At 44.6% G+C, this 21,605-nt stretch overlaps 1 protein-coding gene across 2 annotated transcripts in view; it reads left to right on the plus strand.

The window, feature by feature from the left end:
• tbc1d20 (TBC1 domain family, member 20) overlaps positions 1-21,276 on the plus strand; it is a 69,473-nt gene extending 48,197 nt beyond the window's left edge. The window contains exon 8 of one of the 2 annotated variants that reach the window (XM_072515236.1): positions 6,281-6,358. In XM_072515236.1, coding sequence (XP_072371337.1) covers positions 6,281-6,314 — 34 coding nt within the window. In that variant the 3' untranslated portion in view covers positions 6,315-6,358. Of the gene's footprint in view, positions 1-6,280; positions 6,359-19,221 lie in introns of those variants that run through there. The other variant, XM_072515235.1, reaches the window with a different exon arrangement.
• The last annotated feature ends 329 nt before the right edge of the window (positions 21,277-21,605 follow it).

A 21,605-nucleotide genomic window follows, 5' to 3' on the forward strand; every position in this document is an offset into this window, starting at 1 on the left:
ACAGGAGATGGTACTGACAATGCGTGGCACCCAAGCTAATACTGAAAGAATGGCATCCACTGTGGAAGGCCTGGGCAAGATGTCATGAGCCATGTGTCAGGACATCCAAGGCTTGGGGCATACTGTGCTGTCCATGGCTGAGGCGCAAGACAGGAGAGCCCAGTCGCAAGTGGACACCTCCTGGGCGCAGATGGACATTGAGGCACGACAGAGCCTGGCCCAGTCGTAAAGGATCATAACTGAGGGCATTGAGAACATTGGTTACACACTGACTGACCATGTCACAGGCACAGAGGGACATGACCCAGTCTCAGTGCGCCATGGCTGAGAGCATCAAAACCATGGTTCAGACAAGGGTGGGCCTCCAGGATTGGCAGTGGCAGGTGAGCTTACTCTTAGCCCCCCCCTTCAACCCATGGAGTAGCCTGGAGGCCATGGAGCACTCCGAGGGAGGAGGAAGTGATGGAACACATGCATGCGTCTCCCACAGGGGAGATGCAGGAACACCTCAGCGCTTCCGAATCCTCCCCCACCTGACACTGGCGCATCATAGTCGGCTGGGCCCATTCAGGCCCTGGCCCTCCAGAGGGCATCACGGGCCAAGAGTGACGCAAGCAGCAGGCCACCTCCAATTCTGATGTGCTGTCTGGGGTAATGTCTGGAAGAAGGCATAGGCCACGGAAGAGGAGACACCCATGACACTTGAACGCCCACATGGTTACATCCATACACCGGCGTGGCAGAGCATGGTGGCAGCACTGTGAGACCATCTTGTATGATAACCTCCCCAGTGAGTGAACCCTAACTGTTCATCATCTCCTACAACCCCCCACCTCCCACAGCATATTTGAGCCCTTGAGAAGGAATCGTCAGTACACCTGCAGGGATCGTCCGGTATTGTTGCCTTCTTTACTTTGGGGTGAACCGCAAGCTGTTTCTTATATCGATCAAATGACCACGCAACCAATATGTTAGCTCAAAAACCGTTTATTAATAACACAAGACTTGTATCTCTGCAATAACACACGCGGCTCCGTACTAAACTACACCTAACGACTAAGATGACCTTTACTTAACTTCGAGTGACCGGCACTGTACGAGATAAGGCCTTTATCCGGGTCCACGTGGTCGCTTTGGAAGTGGTTGGGTACGTCTCAGCTGGGCTCGTCCTTCAGGAATGGTCGCTGGTCCTTGAACTTGGTTGTTCTGCTGCAATTGGTTGCACACAGGCCGGTCCCAAAAGAGATCAATCTCTAGTGCACAGGGCTTTTTATCTTTCGCTCCCTTTTGGATGGTCCTTACTCCAGGTCCAATGGACCGATAGGGTTCTAGATCACCCTCATCGATCTCAACCAATTAGGGGGTGGATACCTCGATAGCTGGGCGGGTCCTAGCTATCATTGTCCCAGGCATGTAGGGCTTTCAAAATAAGGCGGGGGGGGTGGCACCGGTTAGTCTGCTACTGTTGTAACTCCTTGATTCAAACTCTATAGTCCTGGGGGAATGGTGATCGACTCTCAATGGATACAAGTTTCAGCCAAGTCTGGTTTCTTTGTGCAATACACAGGGCTGTGTACCTGTCTGTGCCCCAAATTGACCACAATTCCCATGGTCCTTTACAGGTAGCCATTTTACATGGCTACAGTATGCTATCTTATATACAGGAGTCACACAATGAGGAGCAGCAGAGCTCATCTCACATTAAGCCACCATCATCCTCCATCCCGTGGACAAGATCCACTGATACTGCCAACCCAGGAACAACACCCTGTGAGGATGCTGTGGTAGAGAGACAACCTCTGATGGTGGAAGGACTGAGGGATTAGTACAGGGGTGGAAGGACTGAGGGAGGGATACTGAGGGAGAGGTACGGGGATGGGAAGAATGAGGGACGGGTACGGGGGTGAGAGACTGAAGGGAAGGTGGATTCTGTCAGGGTAGTGAGGTTGTCCCGTGTGTGGAGGCCCTGGATCACAGGTAGGGGCTGCACACCCGGACCCTCCTGGGCATCATCTTTGTCACCCTCGTCAGATGAAGCCTGCCGTTCCTCCGGCCTGTTGCCCGGCAATGTTATGAAGGACGCTGCAGGCCATCACGATACCCAAGATTCTTTGGGGCCCATATTAGACCACCTCACCAGAGCATCCACGGCATTGGAAGCGCATCTGAGCACGGCGATGCACCGCTCGATGACGCTCCTGCTTGCTGAGTGAGAGTTGGTATAACGGTTTTCTGCGTCAGTCTGGGGCCTCTACACAGGCGTCATTGGACATGACCTCAGCAGGAAAGCCTTGTTGCGTAATAGCCAACCCCTCACCCGAGGGAGCGCCTCGAAGTTGCAGGGAACCAACGAGTGCCAGGATGTATGCGTTATGCACGTTGCCTGGATATCTGGCACAGACGTGCATGAAGTACAACTGGTGGTCGCACAACAACTGCATATTCGTGGAGTGGCACATTAATGGGTGGCACAGTGGTTAGCACTGATACCTCACAGCTCCAGGGTCCCAGGTTCAATTCCGGCCTTGGGTGACTGTGTGGAGTTTGCACGTTCTCCCCGTGCGTGCGTGGGTTTCCTCCGGGTGCTCCAATTTCCTCCCACAGTCCAAAGATGTGCAGGTTAGGTGGATTGGCCATCATAAATTGCCCCTTAGTGTCCAAAAGGTTAGGTGGGGTTACTGGGTGACGGGGAAAGGGTGGCGGCGTGGGCCTAAGTGGGGTGCTGTTTCCAAGGGCAGATGCAGACTCGATGGGCCAAATGGCCTCCTTCTGCACTGTAGATTCTGAGAGTGGAAGCCCCTCCTATCGATAAAGAGCACCCCTTGTCGAACCAGTGCTCTGAGGGTAATATGCATGCCATAGATCGCCCTGCGCACCTGGGGCACGCCATGAATGGTGGCAAATCCTGCTGCCCGGGCATCTTGGGCCTGGTCCAGGTTGAAGATAATGTAGTGTGATGCCCAGGCGTAATGTTTGCGGGCGTTTGTGAAATCTCTCACAGGTCCCCACTCCTACCCTGAAATGAGCCAGAGGCATGAAGGTTTGGGGCGACTGTCACCTTGATGACCACCGGGGGCAGGTGTCCTCCTCCATAACCGCGCGGTGGCAGATGTTCATCAGTGACAACAGCAGCAGTCCTGTAGAGAGCGAGCATAGCTAGCTGTAATCCAAAATCTGTGCCTCGGAGTCGGGATAGGGGTGACATCTACTGTGGGTCTCTTCACTGGGGAGCCCTGTGCTGTCCCACCAGAAGGGTGGCAACTAGTTCTATTGTGGAGATGTTCATGTTGTGCAGCCATTCACCTCCATGCTAAGAGCCTGGTGTTCAGGCAGTCCTACAGATGGGGGTGACCGAGGGATGTGTGTGTTTGCTGGGATATTGGCTGCAATGTTATGTGGAGCCTGGTTTACCACACAGGTTGTAACAGAAAGCTTGTTTCCTGGCGGGGGTGGGATAGATGAGATCAGGGGCCTGGTAGTCTGGCAGGGCCTGGAGATCCTCCGGGGTGGTCTAGCTGATAGTGTCATTGATGAGGCATTCACTCTGAGACGGGCTGTGAGCCAGGAAGGGTTCCAGTGGCTATGGTGCATGTGCCCATTGTGGGGTGAGTTCTGCTAATCACCTGCCACATCTATTGTGGGGCTGAGCTTCTGAGGAGTGCACTGAGGACTGCCACACCTGGTGGGATGGCAATTGAGCATGGCCATGCCTATCCCCTTAATGACACTGCTGGGGTGTGAGGGTTTCCAGGTGGGGGGTTTCCACATGACCAGAAGCCCTCCGAGCATTTGCAAGAACTGTGAGCAGTCCGCAGTCTCCACAACTAGGAACCCGCAAGTTGCTGCTGGGAGGTGGATTTGATTGAATTTATAGTAGCAATGGGGTTGTCATCCAGGACACTCTGATCCCGAGTGGTGTAAATACTTGCACTAATTCATGTCCACATGACTCCCGGCTAAGAGGGTTGAAGCATTGCAAAGGGGTGGAGCATTGGGTTTTCAGCCCGTTACTTATATTTAAATCCATGCAATTCACGGTTTTGCATGGTGCCACTGGCGTGGGGCATGCAGCACGCTGCTGCCGCCGGGAGACCAGAGCATCGGGCAGGGCGCCAATCCCGTGTTTTGGCCGACGTGGAATTCTCCACCGGATTGGGAAACCAACAGCGGAGAATCCGCCCCTTAGTTTCATGCTCAGGAGACGCATGCTTAGTGAGTACTGCATAAACAGCAGACTTGTTCTATTATTCTTAAATTTTGTTTAGCATTAAAAAATATCAAAATTGTAGGTCAATCAAAAATAGCAAAATTTATAGCAGGAATAACAAAAGAAACAATGAGAAGTTGCAAAAACCAACGTACAGTCCCGGTTCATCGAGTTCATGATGGCCAGCCTCATCTGACAGGATCGAGAGCTTTCTGGGAAGTATAGAAATGTTAAATATCACTGTGTGCCTTTCATCTTCTCTTTCACCTATAGATTATAAAATTATTCTGAAGAGTTTTAATAAAGATTGGTGCGCTCTGTATGCTGCCAATGCAATCCAGTATTGTCCTCTGCACTAATGTGGTTTACATAAAATTTGATACATTCTGACCTCTGGAGCATCCATTCAGCTAGGAATGTTTATCAATCAGTTGTCCTGTTTCAAACCTGTTGTGAGATATGAATGGAGTTAATTATATTACATGCAAGTTACCCTGATACTATTCTCCTCGCTAGCAAGAAACATATAAGCTTGTAGTGTAATGAGGAACTGCTACATCTAGAGCTTTTTCTGTGCTGACTGTCTCCTAATGTGTGGCACTCAGGGCCTCTGCCTTTTGCACACTCAAACCAGCTGCTCTTCTTCCTCTGGTTCAGATTCAAATCATTTCTTAAAATATATCTTCTTTTATAAAGGTATAGATTTGGGTCTTGTGCGTCTAATATTCTATGTTTTTAAATATAATTGTACCACTGATCTGATGGCTAAATGTGACCAATTGTGTGTTTGTCAGAAGGTACCATAGTGGATTGAAAAGGATTAAATGTCCTTTCTCAAATTTAAAATTAGTGCTGATGTATATTGTATCAGTATATGCATCATATCCAGTACCACACTTTTTCTCTGTATTTTGCAATTTACCTAGTGCAGGAGGAAACTTCACTAATGTAAACTCTGTAAAATGCAATATTATTAAATTATTATAATGGGTGATCATTCAACCTTGCTGAACATATTCCAGATCAGCAAAGAAAAATAATCTATGATTTCATGTTTTGGGACCCTGCGGTATTCACTAATGCCAATTGTGTCACATGTATGGACTTCAGAATTTCTGTTGGGCTCCATTGGTTCAGAAAGGTTGCAATCTTCAGTTACACATGTTTTACAGAAGTAGAAACTGGATACTACAACACAGTGCAATTCAGTACTGTAATTAAGTTTAGCTTCAACCTGCAATGCACTTGTTCTCTCCGTTTTCTAATTTGAATCAATTATTTTGCACACCTCCTCCCATTGTTTTCCTCCCATTGTTTAAGGTAACCTTGCATCAGATACAACACTACCCAATAAAGTGAGGTTTTCATGGTCCAGAGTCTCTCCTTATGTTGTTGCAAAGCTACCAGTTTCATTAATCTTTTTTTTGGCTATCAATAAACATAAATCTTTCCTTCACTTCCCGTCTCCATCTAAGATCAGGAATTGAACCAGGTGGGAAATTGAGTGCTAATCATCAGTGGAAACTGCACCATTTATAGTCGCAATGTGCAAACAGCATTTTAATATCTTCTAATGCTGCTTTGACTGCAGTTCCTCTGGTTTTGTTTGCCTGCTTATCCACAATGACAGCAGTTTTGACTGCTAAATGGTGTCTACAACTATCCAGAAAGCGAGCTGTAGCTACCCATAATCCTAATTTTAAAAAAACAAAGCTATAAAATGATAACGCTGGCTTAATTTAATGTAAATATACTCTGATTATTCAATGAACATGTAATTTGTATTGTGGGCAGGAGAGCCTGGCTAACCAACAAATTTCACTGAGTGTCTGATGAAATAGTTCAGGCTTATAAAATGGGATCTGCAACATTTGTGTGAATATAAAGCCAATTTGTATTTTAATATAGAGTAATGACACTGAGTATTGCTGAAAAAGGCAAATATTGGTGAAGCTTTTCATCTGGCACTCATCTGATGAGCACAGGACAAAAAGCATCAACGACATATCTTTTTTCAGCAATAACACTATGAATAACTCGAAGAGTTTTATTGATGTCTTCTTTTCCTTACAGGTTATGTTCACAGGTAGAAAGCACCCCAGTGTAGCAGCATGCTCCTAAATTCCCCCAATAAATATTGCACTTACATCAGATAAGTTAGTGGAGATGCATTATTTTCCAAAAGGAAAATCTATCTGATGGGAGGGTTATATCTTAGTATTGTACTGTAATAGGGCAGATTGCGGGCTGGATACAACAGCAGGGCAATTGGACTTTCTAGCTCCATGCATTCACCATTCTGTCATATTTAGATGACAATTTAGATTCTGAACTCTAACTTTGCTGTCCAGATCCAACCTCCAGCAAAGATAGAGTGAGCTATCATCGGAACAGGAAGTGCTTTTCTTTTACCTGGTGCTTTATATGAATGAATTAAGTGGCAGGCAGACAAAACAACTGTGTTTACATTGTAACAGCAAACTGAGAAAGGGAAAGCTAAAGGTAAGCATTTATTTTTAATTCATGAACTTTTTCAGTTCACATACAATTTGAAGTTGCATTAGAAAACTGTGAAGAGGGGGCCAAAACAGATTAAAGCATAGCCTGGTTGCGTGTAAATCTAGAAATAAATTATTCATACTGTTTTTCTTAATGCCTCCACCTCCTTTATTCACACTTTTAAGTTTAGTCATGGCTAAGCAACCACCTATTGGAGGAAGAAAAAGCAAATCGAGCAGGGAATGGCCTTCTCTACTAGAGGGTGCATAAGAGATTTACTAAAATGGTGCTAGCTATGGGATATGACTTCAGCTATGTGGGGAGATTAGCGAAAATTAGATTGAAGGCAAATTATCGTCCTGTTAGGAAATTTGCTTTGTGGCAATAGACAGAGTTAGGATAATGGCCAAAGACTGTAATCGACAGAATGTGACTTGTCTTGCTGTTCAGGATCTGTTTTGGGCCTCCTTATTCACCATAATTATCAGCAACAATTTGGGACTGGGGGGGGGGACATGGTTTAAGAATTAGAGCCAGACCTTTCAGGAATGAAATGAGGAAGTACAAAGGATGGTAGAAGTTTGAAATTGATGCTAGACCAATTTTAAATCTGCGTTTGATAGATTTTTGTTAACCAAATGTATTAAGGGATATGGCGTAAAGGCAAGGGATATGGAGTTAATTCTCAAATCAGTTATGATCTCAATGAATGGCAGCACAGGCTTAAAGAATTTAAAATAAATTTATTCTTGGGATGTGGGTGTCGCTGGCTGGGCTAGAATTTGTTGCATATCCCTAATTGCCCTTGAACTGAGTGGCTTGCTAGGCCATTTCAGTGGGGGCGGGGGGGAGAAGAGGGTGAAGTTAAGAATCAACCACATTGCTTTGTGGGTCTAGTCACGTGTAGGCCAGACCAGTTAAGGATGACAGATTTCTTTCCCTAAAGGACATTAGTGATGAGTTTTTATGACAATCGGCAATTGATCATCATTAAGCTTTTAGTGGCAGATTTTTATTGAATTTAAATTTCACTATCTGCTGTGGTGGGATTCGAACCTGGGACCCCAGAGCATTATCCCTGGAGGATTACTAGTCCAGTGACAATACAATATGCCACCACCTCCCCTAATGACCTATTATCGCTCCGATATTGTCCTTAGCACAGAGTAAGTTAAGGGGGGATAACAAAGTGTTCAAAATGTTGAGGATTTATAAGAACTAGGAACCGGAGTAGGCCATCTGGCCCCTCGAGCCTGCTCCGCCATTCAATGAGATCATGGCTGATCTTTGTGGACTCAGCTCCACTCTCCGGCCCATACACCATATCCCCGAATCCCTTTATTCTTTAGAAAGGCATCTATCTTTTTATTAATAACGTTTAAAGAAGGAGCCTCAACTGCTTCACTGGGCAAGGAATTCCAGAGATTCACAACCCTTTGGGTGAAGAAGTTCCTCCTAAACTCGCTAAATCTACTTCCCCTTATTTTGAGGCTATGGCCCCTAGTTCTGCTTTCCCCGACCAGTGGAAACAACCTGCCCGCATCTATCCTATCTATTCCCTTCATAATTTTATATGTTTCAATAAGATCCCCCCGCATCCTTCTAAATTCCAATGAGTACAGTCCCAGTCTACTCAACCTCTCATTATAATCTAATCCCCTCAACTCTGGGATCAACCTAGTGAATCTCCTCTGCTCTCCCTCCAGTGCCAATATGTCCTTTCTCAGGTAAGGAGACCAAAACTGAACACAATACTCCAGATGCGGCCTCACCAACACCCTATACAATTGCAGCATAACCTCACTAGTCTTGAACTCCATCCCTCTAGCAATGAAAGACAAAACTCGATTAGCCTTCTTAATCACCTGTTGCACCTGCACACCAACTTTTTGCGACTCGTGCACCAGCACACCCAGGTCCCTCTGCACAGCAGCATGTTTTAACATCTTACCGTTTAAATAATAATCCATTCTGCTGCTATTCCTCCCAAAATTAATAGCCTCAAAATTTGATAGAGTATATGGGAGAAACTGTTTCCACTAGCAGGGAGATCAGCAGCTAGAGGACACAGATTAAAGATAATTAGCAAAGAAACCAGAGGGCGAGAGAATTTATTTTACTTGGTGAGTTAGTAACTAAGAGTGTGTTGGAACAGATTCAGTAGTAACCTCCAAAAGATTATTGGATAAATACTCAAAAGGAAAACATTGCAGAGCAATGAGGAAAGAGCAGAGGAGTGAACTAAATGGCTAGCTCTTTCTTTCAGAGCGAGTAAAAAGATGGGCTGAATGTCCTCACTCTGTGTTGTGATTCTAGGAATCTCCCCAGTGTGCTTAAAAATAAACAATTCATTTGATGGCAGCTGTGCAAACTGGCTTGGAACCATGTTGTAGTATGTTCAACACTTGATTCCCTCCTGGGGATGATCTAGTCCAGTTCACCCTAAAAGAGAATCATCCTCCCACTGTTATTTCAGATCGTATTCTCGAACTGTGATATTTCCATGTGAGGCTTTCAGTATAAGCTCTGTGCTCACTGGCTGCCCCAAGTTCTTTTAGTTCCCATATTCTACTCTTTCTAGTTCCTCGGTCCCATCTCTTCTCTATAATTAGCAATATGTGAGTTAAGTACTGGTTTAATATACTTGACTAAATAAATGGCAAAGTTGCAAGGAACATCTAACAAAGTCGAGGCTCGCTCCCGGCTTCAAGGGGGTGGGGGCACGGTGGCACAGTGGTTAGCACTGCTGCATCACCGCGCCGGGGACCTGGGTTCAATTCCTATCTTAGGTCACTGTGTGTGTGGAGTTTGCACTTTCTCCCCGTGTCTGCGTGGGTTTCCTCCGGGCGCTCCGGTTTCCTCCCACAATCCAAAGATGTGCAGGTTAGGTGGATTGGCCATGCTAAATTACCCTTAGTGCCCAAAAGGGTTAGGTGGGGATAAGGCGAGGGAATGGGCATAGGTAGGTAGGGTGCTCCTTCGGAAAGTCGGTGCAAACCCGAATAGCCAAATGGCCTCCTTCTGCACTATAGGGATTCTATGATGCTCTGAATCTTGCAGGCCTACTTAGAGGTAATTGTTGCAGGACAGAGGAAGAAATTCAATAGCTGCTGTCAGGTATGAAGGCACAGATTTGAGGACAAATTCAGGCGAGATATTAGGAAGCTTTTCTCGACAGAAGTAAACAACTGGATGGAATAGGTGGTTGTCAGGAAGACGAGGACATTATCTGGATGTTTCTTAAATCAGACAACTGTTGTGAGAAGATAACAGGATTTGTATTTTGGAAGGATGCAATCAAATCAGAAGTGTCCTTTTTATCTTAACATGTCTTCTGATTTAGATAATAGAATTATTAATAAAGAGACTGTATCTAGAGCGCAGTCGGGGGGGGGGGGTTAGGGTACAAGATAGGGTGGTCTCCTGCACCGGGGTAGGGGTGGGGAAGGTGTCGGACATTTACCAAGAACTACCAGGAGGCGGAGGAAGCCCCAGTGGTGGAACTAAAGGGCAAGTGGGAGGAGGAGCTAGGCAGGGAGCTGGATGCGGGCCTGTGGGTGGATGCCCTAAACGGTTAATTCCTCTTCATCATGTGCCAGGCTTAGCTTAATCCAGTTTAAGGTGGTCCACTGGGCACACATGACGGCAACGAGAATGAGCAAGTTCTTTTGGGTTGAGGATAGATGTGCGAGGTGTGCGGGAAGCCCAGCGAACCATGTCCATATGTTCTGGGCATGTCCGGCTCTTAAAGGATTCTGGCAGGGATTCGCTAAGGCAATGTCCAAGATCCTAGACACGTGGGTGGTGCCGAGTCCGGAGATAGTGATCTTTGGTGTGTCGGATGATCCGGGAGTTCAGGAAGCAAAAGAGGCCGAGGTCTTGGCCTTTGCCTCCCTGGTAGCCCGGAGACGGATCCTTTTAATGTGGAGGGACCCGAAACCCCCGAATGTGGAGACCTGGATTGGTGACATGGCTGGGTTTCTCGGTCTCGAGAAAATAATGTTCGCCTTGAGAGGGTCCATGACGGGGTTCTCTCGGAGGTGGCAGCCGTTCCTCGACTTTCTAGGAGAGTACTAAAATGTCAGCAGCAGCAGCAATCCGGGGGGGGGGGGATGTTGCGTATTCTTGTTCTTTTTTCTTTATATAATGTTTGCGTTCACCTTGTTTTGTTAAATGTTGTTAATGGTTATGCAAAAATTATGTTTTGATAAAAATCTGAATAAAAATAATTTAAATTTTTTTTTTTTTAAATTATTGACGGAGCAGCTCGGAATGGAGAAATACTCCTCTTTAAAGTTTGCTTAGATGTTTGTTTATGTGTACACAGACCACTGGTTATTATTTCCTTGGTAGTCAGTTGGAAATTAGTGCAGCAAAGATAAAATGCTATCAAATTTCACAGTATTTAACTAATATGTTGCATTCATTGGCCTTATTAAAGACTACACTATCATTTCGGAGCTTAGATGATTACTATTTGTAGTCTTGGCCATGTGCCTTTTGGGCTGCCTTGTCCTGGACGGTGTTGAACCTCTTGTGTTATTGGAACCTCACTCATCAGGCAAGTGGAAGAGTATTCCATCACACTTCTGACTTGGGGAGGGGAGGAGAGAGGGGTGGAGAGAGAGAGACTTGGTATCTCTGATGTTGGGCACCTCTGGGCTGAATGGACCATCCACTCGGTACTTCTGGCTGATGGTGGTTGCTAAAATCATGGCAGCATGGTAGCATAGTGGTTAGCACAATTGCTTCACAGCTCCAGGGTCCCAGGTTCGATTCCCCACTGGGTCACTGTCTGTGCGGAGTCTGCACGTTCTCCCCGTGTGTGCGTGGGTTTCCTCCGGGTGCTCCGGTTTCCTCCCACAGTCCAAAGATGTGCACGTTAGGTGGATTGGCCATGCTAAAATTGCCCTCAGTGTCCAAAATTGCCCTTCGTGTTGGGTGGGGTTACTGGGTTATGGGGATGGGGTGGGAGAGTGGGCTTGGGTGGGGTGCTCTTTCAAAGAGCCGGTGCAGACTCGATGGGCCGAATGGCCTCCTTCTGCACTGTAAATTCTGTAAAAACTTCAGCCTCATGTTTTGCAATATGTGCTGGGCTCCCCTGTCATTTAGGATGGAGATTTTGGTGGAACCACCTTCTCCTGTTACTCGTTTAATTCTTCACCACCATTCATTACTGTATGAGGTTGGACTGCAAAGCTTTGATCTCATCTGTTGATTGTGGAATTGCTTAGCTCTGTATATCAGAGGTTGATTCTGCTGTTTAGCATGCAAGTAGTCCTGTGTTCCAGCTTCACCAGGTTGGCACTTCATTTATAGGTATGCCCTCTTGTACTCTCTTAACCCCTGACTTGATGGGAATGGTAGAGTGGGGAAATGCAGGGCCATGAGGTTACAGATTGTGGCTGAATACAATTCTGCTGCTTATGGCCCACAGTGCCTCATGGATGCCCATTTATGAGCTGCTAGACATGTTCTGGATCTAACCCATTTAATGCCACTGAACATGATGGAGGGTATGCTCAGTGTTAAGATGAGCCTTTGCCTTTACGAGGACTGTGGTGGTCACTCCTACAGGATAGATGCACCTGTGACAGGTAGATTGGTGAGGACAAGGTATACTGGTTTTATTTTACCTTGTTTGTTTCCTCCCGCAGGACAATTGTGATTGCATTATTTATAGTAATTAAAAGACATATCTATCAGGAAACTGAAGCTGGTGCTTTGGGCCATTCTAGAGAAAGTTTCCAGCAACATTATAACGTATTATACAAACATGAATTAGGAGCAGGAGTCGGCCATTCGGCCCCTTAAGCATGCTCTGCCATTCAATAATATCTTGGCCAATCTGATTGTGGCCTCATCTTCAAGTTATAACTACTCCCGATAACTTTAGATTCTTTACTAATGTGGGGGTCAATCTACCTTTAGCGTAAAAATATTATTGACCCTGCTTCCACTGCTCTCCAGGAAAGAGTACCAAAGACTCTCTGGGAGTCAAACATTTTTCCCATCTTCGCATTGAATGGAAGACCCTAAAAAATATCCCCTGGTTCTAGGGGGAACAGCCTTTCAGCATCCACCCTGTCAACTCCCCTCAGGATCTTTTATGTTTCAAAAAAATAACCTCTCATTCTTCTAAACTCTAATGGATACAGAACCAGCTGTCCAACCCATCCCGGCTATCAGTCAAGTGAACCTTCTCTGAAACACTTTTTAACATATTTATATCCTTTCTTAAATAAACCGGGACTAAAGCTGTACACAGTACTCCAGATGTGGTCTCATCAATACTACATCTGGAGCAAAATCGCTCTCTTTTTATATTCCATTCCCCTTGCAATGAATGGCAACTTTCTATTCCTAATCACTTGCTGGACCTGAATACTAACATTTTGTGATTCATGTACCAGAACACCCAGATCCCTCGGCACCTCAGAATTCTGCAGTCTGTCTCCATTTAAATAATACGCTACTTTTCTGTTCTTCCTGCTAAAGTGGACTAGTTCACATTTTTCCCACATTATATTACATCTAGCAGAATATTACCCACTTATTTAACCTATTCATGCCCTTTTTTAGACTGCTTGTGTCCTCTTCACAACTTGTTCCTTCCTATTTTTGTGTCAACAGCGAATTTAACTATTTTATCACAAGCCCCCATTATTTCTTCCTGTATACCCCGGCCTACAGTGTGGTTACTGTTCGGGGGCCTATAAACCACTCCCGCAAGTGACTTATCATCATCACTATTTCTCTTCTCTGCCCAAGCTGATTTTACATCCTAATCTCCAGAACTAATATCATCTCTCTATTGTACCAATGTCATCATTAATTAACAAAGCTATTCCCCTTTTTCTTAGTTTCTTGTCCTTCCTAAGTCATGTATCCTTGATATTTAAGTCCCAGTCTTTGTTATCCTGCAATCATGTCTCTCTAATAGCCTTCAAATCATGAATATATTTTCTCTTTCCACTGTCAATTCATCTGTTTTGTTACAAACGCTACATGCATTCAGATACAGAGCCTCTAAGTCTGTCTTTGTACAGTTTTTGTAACCTCTAGCTTTATCTGCAGAGGCTCTATTAATGTACACTCGCCCTTTCTGGCAAACTCTGATCACCATTTCCCTTATTCGTACCTTGGTCTCTTGCTTTGTCTCCTCTATTTAATTTATCACATCTTCCCAAACTTGACCCCTCACTCCCACTATTTAGTTTAAAAGCCCCAACGCTCTAGTTAGATGACTTGACAGTACACTGGTCCCAACACTGTTCAGACCATCCGAACTGTTCAGTTCCCCCTTTCACCAATAAGAGCATAGGAGCAGAATTAGGCCATTCGGCCCATCGAGTCTGTTCCACCATTCAATTATGGCTGATAATTTCTCATCCCCATTCTCCTGCCTTCTCCCCATAACCCCTGATCCTCTTATTAATCAAGAACCTAGGGCAGCAAGGTGGTGCAGTGGGTTAGCCCTGCTGCCTCACAACGCCGAGGTCCCAGGTTCGATCCCGGCTCTGGGTCACTGTCCGTGTGGAGTTTGCACATTCTCCCCGTGTTTGCGTGGGTTTCGCCCCCAAAACCCAAAAGATGTGCAGGGTAGGTGGATTGGCCACGCTAAATTGCCCCTTAATTGGAAAAAATGAATTGGGTACTCTAAATTTAAAAAAAAAATTAATCAAGAACCTATCTAACTCTGTCTTAAAGACACTCAATGATTTGGCCTCCACAGCCTTCTGCGGTAAAGAGTTCCACAGATCCACCACCCTCTGGCTGAAGAAATTCCTCCTCATCTCAGTTTTAAAGGATCATCCCTTTAGTCTGAGATGGTGTCTTCTGCTTCTAGTTTTTCCTGCAAGTGGAAACATCCTCTCCATGTCCAGTCTATCCAGGCCTCGTAGTATCCTGTAAGTTTCAATAAGATTCCCCCTCATCTTTCTAAACTCCCAACGAGTACAGACCCAGAGTCCTCAACCATTCCTCATATGACAAGTTCTTCATTCCAGGGATCATTCTTGTGAACCTCCTCTAGACCCTTTCCAAAACCAGCACATCCTTCCTTTGATACGGGGCCCAAAACTGCTCACAATAAAACTCCCTGGTCCTGTATTCTAGCCCTCTTGACATGAATGCTAACATTGCATTTGCCTTCTTAACTGCTGACTGAACCTGCACATTAACCTTAAGAGAATCATGAACAAGGACTCCCAAATTCCTTTGTGCTTCTGAATTCCTAAGCATTTCCCCATTTAGAAAATAGTCTATGCCTAAATCCCTCCTTACAAAGTGCACAACCTCACACTTTTCCACATTGTATTTCATTTGCCACTTAATTGCCCACTCTCCTAGCTTGTCCAAATCCTTCTGCAGCCCCCTTGCTTTCTCAATACTACCTGTCCCTCTACAGATCTATGTATCATTTGCAAACTTAGCAACAGTGCCTTCAGTTCCTTCTTCCAGATCATTTATGTATATTGTGAAAAGTTGTAGTCCCAGCACGGACCCCTGAGGCACACCACTACTGTGCTGGGACCTCGGCTGGCATCCTGAAAAAGACATCTTTATTCCCACTCTCTGCCTTCTGCCAGTCAGCCAATCCTCTATCCATGCCAGGTTCTTACCCTTAACACCATGGGCTTTTAACTTATTTAACAGTCTCCTATGCGGCACCTTGTCAAAGGCCTTCTGGAAATCTAAATAAATCTCGTCCACTGGTTCTCCTTTGTCTAACTTCCATGTTACCTCCTCGAAGAAGTCTTAACAGATTTATCAGACACAACCTCCCTTTTACAAAGCTGTACTGACTCAGTTCTATTTTACCATGCACTCCCAAGTACTTCGCAATCTCATCTTTAATAACAGACTCTAAAATCTTACCATTGACCGAAGTCAGGCTAACTGGCCTATAATTTTCCGTCTTCTGCCTCTCTCCCTTCATAACCAGGGGTGTTACATTAGCCACTTTCCGGTCTTCTCGAACCCTTCCTGCCTCCAGTGATTCTTGAAAGATCATCACCAATGCCTCTACAATTTCCTCAGCTATCTCTTTTAGGACCCTGGCGTGTAGTCCATCCGGTCCAGGTGCTGGTGCCAGTGCCCCTTGAATCGAAACACATTCCTCCCACACACATCCTTGAGCCACGCATAATCTGATTTACCTTATACCAATTTGCTCGTGGCTAAGATAGTAATTTAGCCCCAGCTGCTCATCCTCCCTCAGCACAACCTCTTTTCTGCATAAGTTGGTGGCACCCTACATGGACCACAACCACCAGATCCACTCTCTCCCACTGCAAATGCCTCTCCAACTCAAAGCAGATGTCTCGAACCCTGGCACCAGGCAGGCAACATGAGCATCTGGACCATCACTCTATGCTACAGAGAACTGTGTCTATGTCCTCTGACAATACTGTCCCCAACTATCACTACATCCCTATAACGTCGCCCCCTGCTTGAATGGCTTCCAGTACCATGGTGTCATTGTCAGTTTGCTTATCCACCCTGCAGTCACCACTTTCATCCTTACAGATTGCAAGAACCCTGAACCTGTTTAACAGTTACAAAGTTTGAGGCTCCTTCATTTCTACCTTCGGGGTCCTCATACCTGCCTCACTTGCAGTCACACCCTCCTGTTCCTGACCACTGACCAAATCAGAAGATCCTATCCTAAGAGTTGTGACTGTGTCCTGGTGCAAAGTGTCCAGTAACTTTCCTTCTCCCTGATGCATTACAGTGTTTGCAGCTCAGCCTCTAGCTCAATGACTCTGAACCAAAACTCCTCCAATTACAGCCACTTACAGCAAGTGTATTTGTCCTGGGTCACACTAGTGTCAGGAGAACCCACATTCTCCAGTTGCAGCAAATCACCTGCCCTTTCATCTTTACTATGGAATAATTTGTTAATTTGTCTTAATTTATAACTAATAAACACTGCTACTCCTAATAGCCTTTACTATTGTTAGTAAATGTTACTACAACTAACAAAACCCTGCAATTTCTAATAAATTACACAAGTCTTTAAGATAAATTGGCAAAATATTCACTAACCAATCATTGTTCTCAGAATGTAGCTGCTCTGCTCTAGAGCCACAGACTGGACTGGATTAGATAGGACAGCTCTTCTAGATGCTACTTACTGCCTCCCGGCAGAATATATTTTTTCTGGACTCTATTGGTCATTGTTTTAAATATTTCATATCTGTATATAAATGGTTCTATTTCAAGAATGCAACAGCCAAAACTAAATCACCACTCTGAGCAATTTTGTTTGAGCAATGTACAGCATCTCTTGTGGCACAGGTCTGTCCCTCTTGGGCAGGGCATACTGTGTCGTGGGGTGAGGTGAGTATCAAATGTGTCAGTGCTTTAGATAAAGTGTGATACCGTGGGAGTAAAAATGCATGAATGGAGCCTGTGCATCCAAGGGCAATTAAGCAAATTCTGCTGTGCACAAAATCAGACGGAGGACAGGAAAATCTTGGGAAACAATCATTCCTGAGCTGTACTGAAACAGATTGTCCTCTGTGATGTAGGTAATGAAGGTTCAACAGTTAGAGAACATTGATTAAAATATTGACTCATGTCCCTGCTCCATAAAGGTGTATTGAGGTATTAGATAAATGCATGAGTACACGGACCTTTCCAGCTCATAGAATTATAGACTGGTTATAGCACAGAATGAAGCCATTTAGACCACCATGAACGTGTGGCTCTCTGAATGAGCAACCAACCTCGTCCCACTCCCTGCCTTTTTCCTGTAGCCCTGCATTTTTCTTTTGCTTCAGATGATTATCCAGTCTTTTCAAAGCCCTCGATGGAAACTACCTACTCCACACTCGGGCAGAGCATTCTATATCCCAACCACATGCTGCTTCTAAAAGATTTTCCTTGTGTTCTTGTTGCTTCTTTTGCCAACCACTTACATCTGTGCCCTCTGGTTCTCAACCAGTTCTACTGGTCTCTTTAAATGACACAGCATGGCATCTGCATTGGTCATTCTGTAGGCAAATGTACTGCAGAAAGTAGCTCATTGTGCAATTTGACATGCCATAGTGCAATATAAATCCAAGGGTTATTCTTTAGACTGGTACAGAAATGTGACTAGGCTGCAGTATTAAATTTAAATCCGCAAGTTGAATTACGAACTACAATTCTGGAAAGTAATTGGTCCCCAATTAAACATGCATAATGTTCACAGGTTTAACATTTTGAAATTATTTAACTTCAGACAATTGCTGTAATTTGTTTTTATTTTTTTTAAATATTTTTTATTCTCCTTTTTCAAATTTTCTCCCAAATTTACACCCAATAAACAATAATCAGTAACGAATTTAATGTCTCCATACAAATAACAACGATCCCATCCTCCCACCAAACCCCAGACATTAGCCTGCATGTTAACATAAACAAATGACTAAAAGGAATCAGGAATCACCCATAGTCACCATTAACACATACAGTCCCTCCCCCCCCCAACCCCCCAATATTCGATGTGATCAAATTCTCAAAAGTGCATAATGAATAACGTCCATGAATTGTAGAACCCCTCCAACCTTCCCCTCAGTTTAAATTTGACCTTTTCAAGCATCAAGAATTCCAGCTGGTCCCTCCCCCTCCCCCCCCCCCCCCCCCCCCCCCCCCCCCGCCAGGGTACAAGGTGGGGAGGTTGATCTCCATCCTAACAGGATCCGCCTTCGGGCGATCAACGAGGCAAAGGCTACAACATCTGCCTCCACGCCCGTTTCCAGCCCCTGCTGATCCGACACCCGAATATGGCCTCCCGAGGGCCTGGGTTCAGTTTCACGTGCACCTCTTCAACCCCCTCAAAGAGCCGGCTCATCCTCGCCCTTGTAAGGTGCGCTCTATACACCACCTTCAGCTGTATCAGCCCCAACCTCGCACACGGGGTGGAGGCTTTCACCCCCCGGAGTACCTCACACCGGAAATGCTCCTCAGGTTGTGGCATTATCTAGTCCACCAACACATGTACCAAAAAAAATGTAGATTGAAAATTTTACTTTTTTCCTCACTAATTTTTTCTTCTCTCCCGAAATTATTTACTCAGTCATATTTCCACCACCAACAAGTGTTGGTTATCGCCAGAACCTCAACCATGGCTTTTATTCATTATTGAGCTTTGTCTGTGAATGATGATTGTTCAAATGCACACGTTTCCAGCACAAGTTACTGGATAACATCAGCGCCAGGGACCTTAACTGTTTTTTATTCTTCTCCACCCACTCCAACCTGATCCAGCTGTGATCAACAAATGCAGCACAAACCATGAATCCATCCCCTGACCTTCCTGAGCACTGTAGTCTGGATAAACCCACTGAGCCAATGAGGGATCATTGACACTTTTTAACAAGGAGAATATTTTAAATCTGAATTTTAAAAAAATTATATGTATGTTGATTTCTGTCATTTTGCTGGATAGGTTAATGATGGTTTGAGACTTTTGCACTGCTTGTGAATTGCGTTTATTGAGGTATTTTGTCTATTCATCCCCACAGCACCGCAGTCTCAACCTTCAAGGATTTTGAACTGGTGTCGGCTCAGCAGCGTCCTGATGCAGTGCTCAGGAGGCGATTCAGAGAACAGCTCCAGCAAGAACCCAGAACGAGTGCAATTGTGGCAATAACAGGGACCAGGCGATTGATAAAACTGGCAGTGATGGGGCTGACTGTGGCACTGGGGGCAGCAGCCTATGCAGTGGTCAATACGGCACTGGAGTGGGCACCAAAGTTTGAACTGCAACTTTTTCCTTGAGAAGGAACATTTTTAGCTACTTTACAAATCCCCAACTACATATTGAGGGTGGGACACAGTACTTTTCTTTGTCATTGCCTTTTATTTTTAGTTTAAAATGTGTCATTAAAGACTGCAAGCAGGATAAAATACATACGCGGTTAAGGGTTAGATTGGGTTGAACACTAACCTTTTGATTGCCATTTGGTGAATGATTAGCACCAACATAAAGCTGCAATATATTGTACGATATCCATTTTGCTGTCACTCTTTTTTTATATATAAAACCTTGATCTAGGACCCATTAAAAACCTACTGCCACCAAATGATGCAGTGTGAATTTGCACTGCTGAGTTCTCACATGGTGTGTTGCCAATCTCAGCCATACTATCAAAGAAAGAAGGTGAATTTTTATCGATGGAAAGAATTGAAGAGGTATTCTGGCCAATTTCCGAGGAGGCTGGAGAGCTATTTTAGGCTGTGGCTTGGCAGAATTAGCTTATTTGCCCTCTTAATTAGAATGTATGGCTTAAGTGGAAAATAGATGATGAGCCAAGAAAATGGTCTGTTACATTTGCAATAGTTAACAATATTGTCACACTTGTTACTTAACCTAACTTTGGGACCAGTGTGTTGTAATAGAACTTGTCAAGCACTCCTTTCTGAAAGATCTGGCTTTGATCCTAGCTAAAAGAGAGCAGACTCCACTCTAGAAATTAATGAAAACCTTCCAGTTCTATGTTCTCCCTGCAAAGTAACATGTCGCTGAATCATGTAGTGGTTAAATCTGGCTGATTTGAATCCTGATTTCCATGGAATTAGCTGACCACTGTCAGACTGACAGCAGTCGAATGGTACTGTGGCTGCTTAAGACTGCAGTTCCTACTCATAATGCTGTGCAATGATCTCTGCTGGAAAGTGTGGTGTTCAAGTTGGGTAGAATGAGGTTTAGCTGAGCTGCCTTCTCTAATTGAATGGAATACTAACATTCACCCATTGATAAAGAATGGTCACTTTGGTTATTGCCTTAATGCTGCATCACAGCAGGAGTCAATGCCTCGAGAAGGGCAGAAAATAGTTGTTTTTTAAACTCCTTCATTAGTGGAATTAAGTCACATGACAAAAGCTCCCATTCTGCTAATGGAAAGTATTTGAGTCTAGCAGTGGGAGCAGTGCAGGGTTTTGGGTTTCAGGTACATGATCCGACCATTATGTAGGTGGATGAATTTAGTATGCCAGTCAACTGATGAACGTTTTCCCTCAGGATAGTTAAACTTTGTCTCTTATTTATTTTTTGTTCTCCCTTGACTATTGGCCTCCAAATTGTCCTGTTTTTAGCAGTGCTTGGGGGCATCAAGGTGTCTTGGTTTTTCAACTATTGCCTGCAGAATACAATATATTTTCTCTTTATTCAGCTGCCTTAGAGCATAATTATATTGAAAGCCAGACAAACATCTTGAAATAAAGGTGAAAATTACAACCTAGTTGGACCACTTCAAGACCAATTATTATATTTTTGTAAATATTGAGTCATTGCATTCAAATGATTAGTGGGACCTGTTCAACAAACCCGTGCATAGACTCAGAGGCTAAGTGTTTCATTAATATGCCTCTGTTACAAACAATTAATCAGAAACATTTTTAAATTGTAATATATTGCAGCCTTAACATTGGTGTGTCAACCACACTAACCTCAGTCAAAGCTTCTTTGTATAGCTAGCCCTTGTAAGGCTATGTTTCTTGAGACTCTGGTATGAAGAATTTTGGTCTTGATAATGTACTGTTAGTCTTGATATGCAATACACTAATCCTTAATCCTGCCGCCTGCTTTTCTCAGTTACAAGATTTATTGACAGTTATGTGAAGCTACCAATAACTTGACGTAGAGTTGACAATGATGAAAAGAGCTGCATCTATACTGTTTGTTTCACGTTTACTTCCCACCCTAATGTTGCTGCACATGAGTCACCTTTTGGTGGGGTCTCCAAGGTATCTTGAAGTTCTTGCATAGAAGAGAGCGACTGTGTTCTGAGTTACCTTTTCCCTCATGCCAGCCCTTTCGGAGTGCCTCAGTCGAGATGGGGAGCTCTGGTTGGGAAGAGCCTGCATGTTGTTACACCACGGATGCAATCTCTATAGTATCTGTAAG

This window comes from Scyliorhinus torazame, chromosome 8 (genome assembly GCF_047496885.1).
Source record: "Scyliorhinus torazame isolate Kashiwa2021f chromosome 8, sScyTor2.1, whole genome shotgun sequence".
In the NCBI taxonomy this organism is placed as follows: domain Eukaryota; kingdom Metazoa; phylum Chordata; class Chondrichthyes; order Carcharhiniformes; family Scyliorhinidae; genus Scyliorhinus; species Scyliorhinus torazame.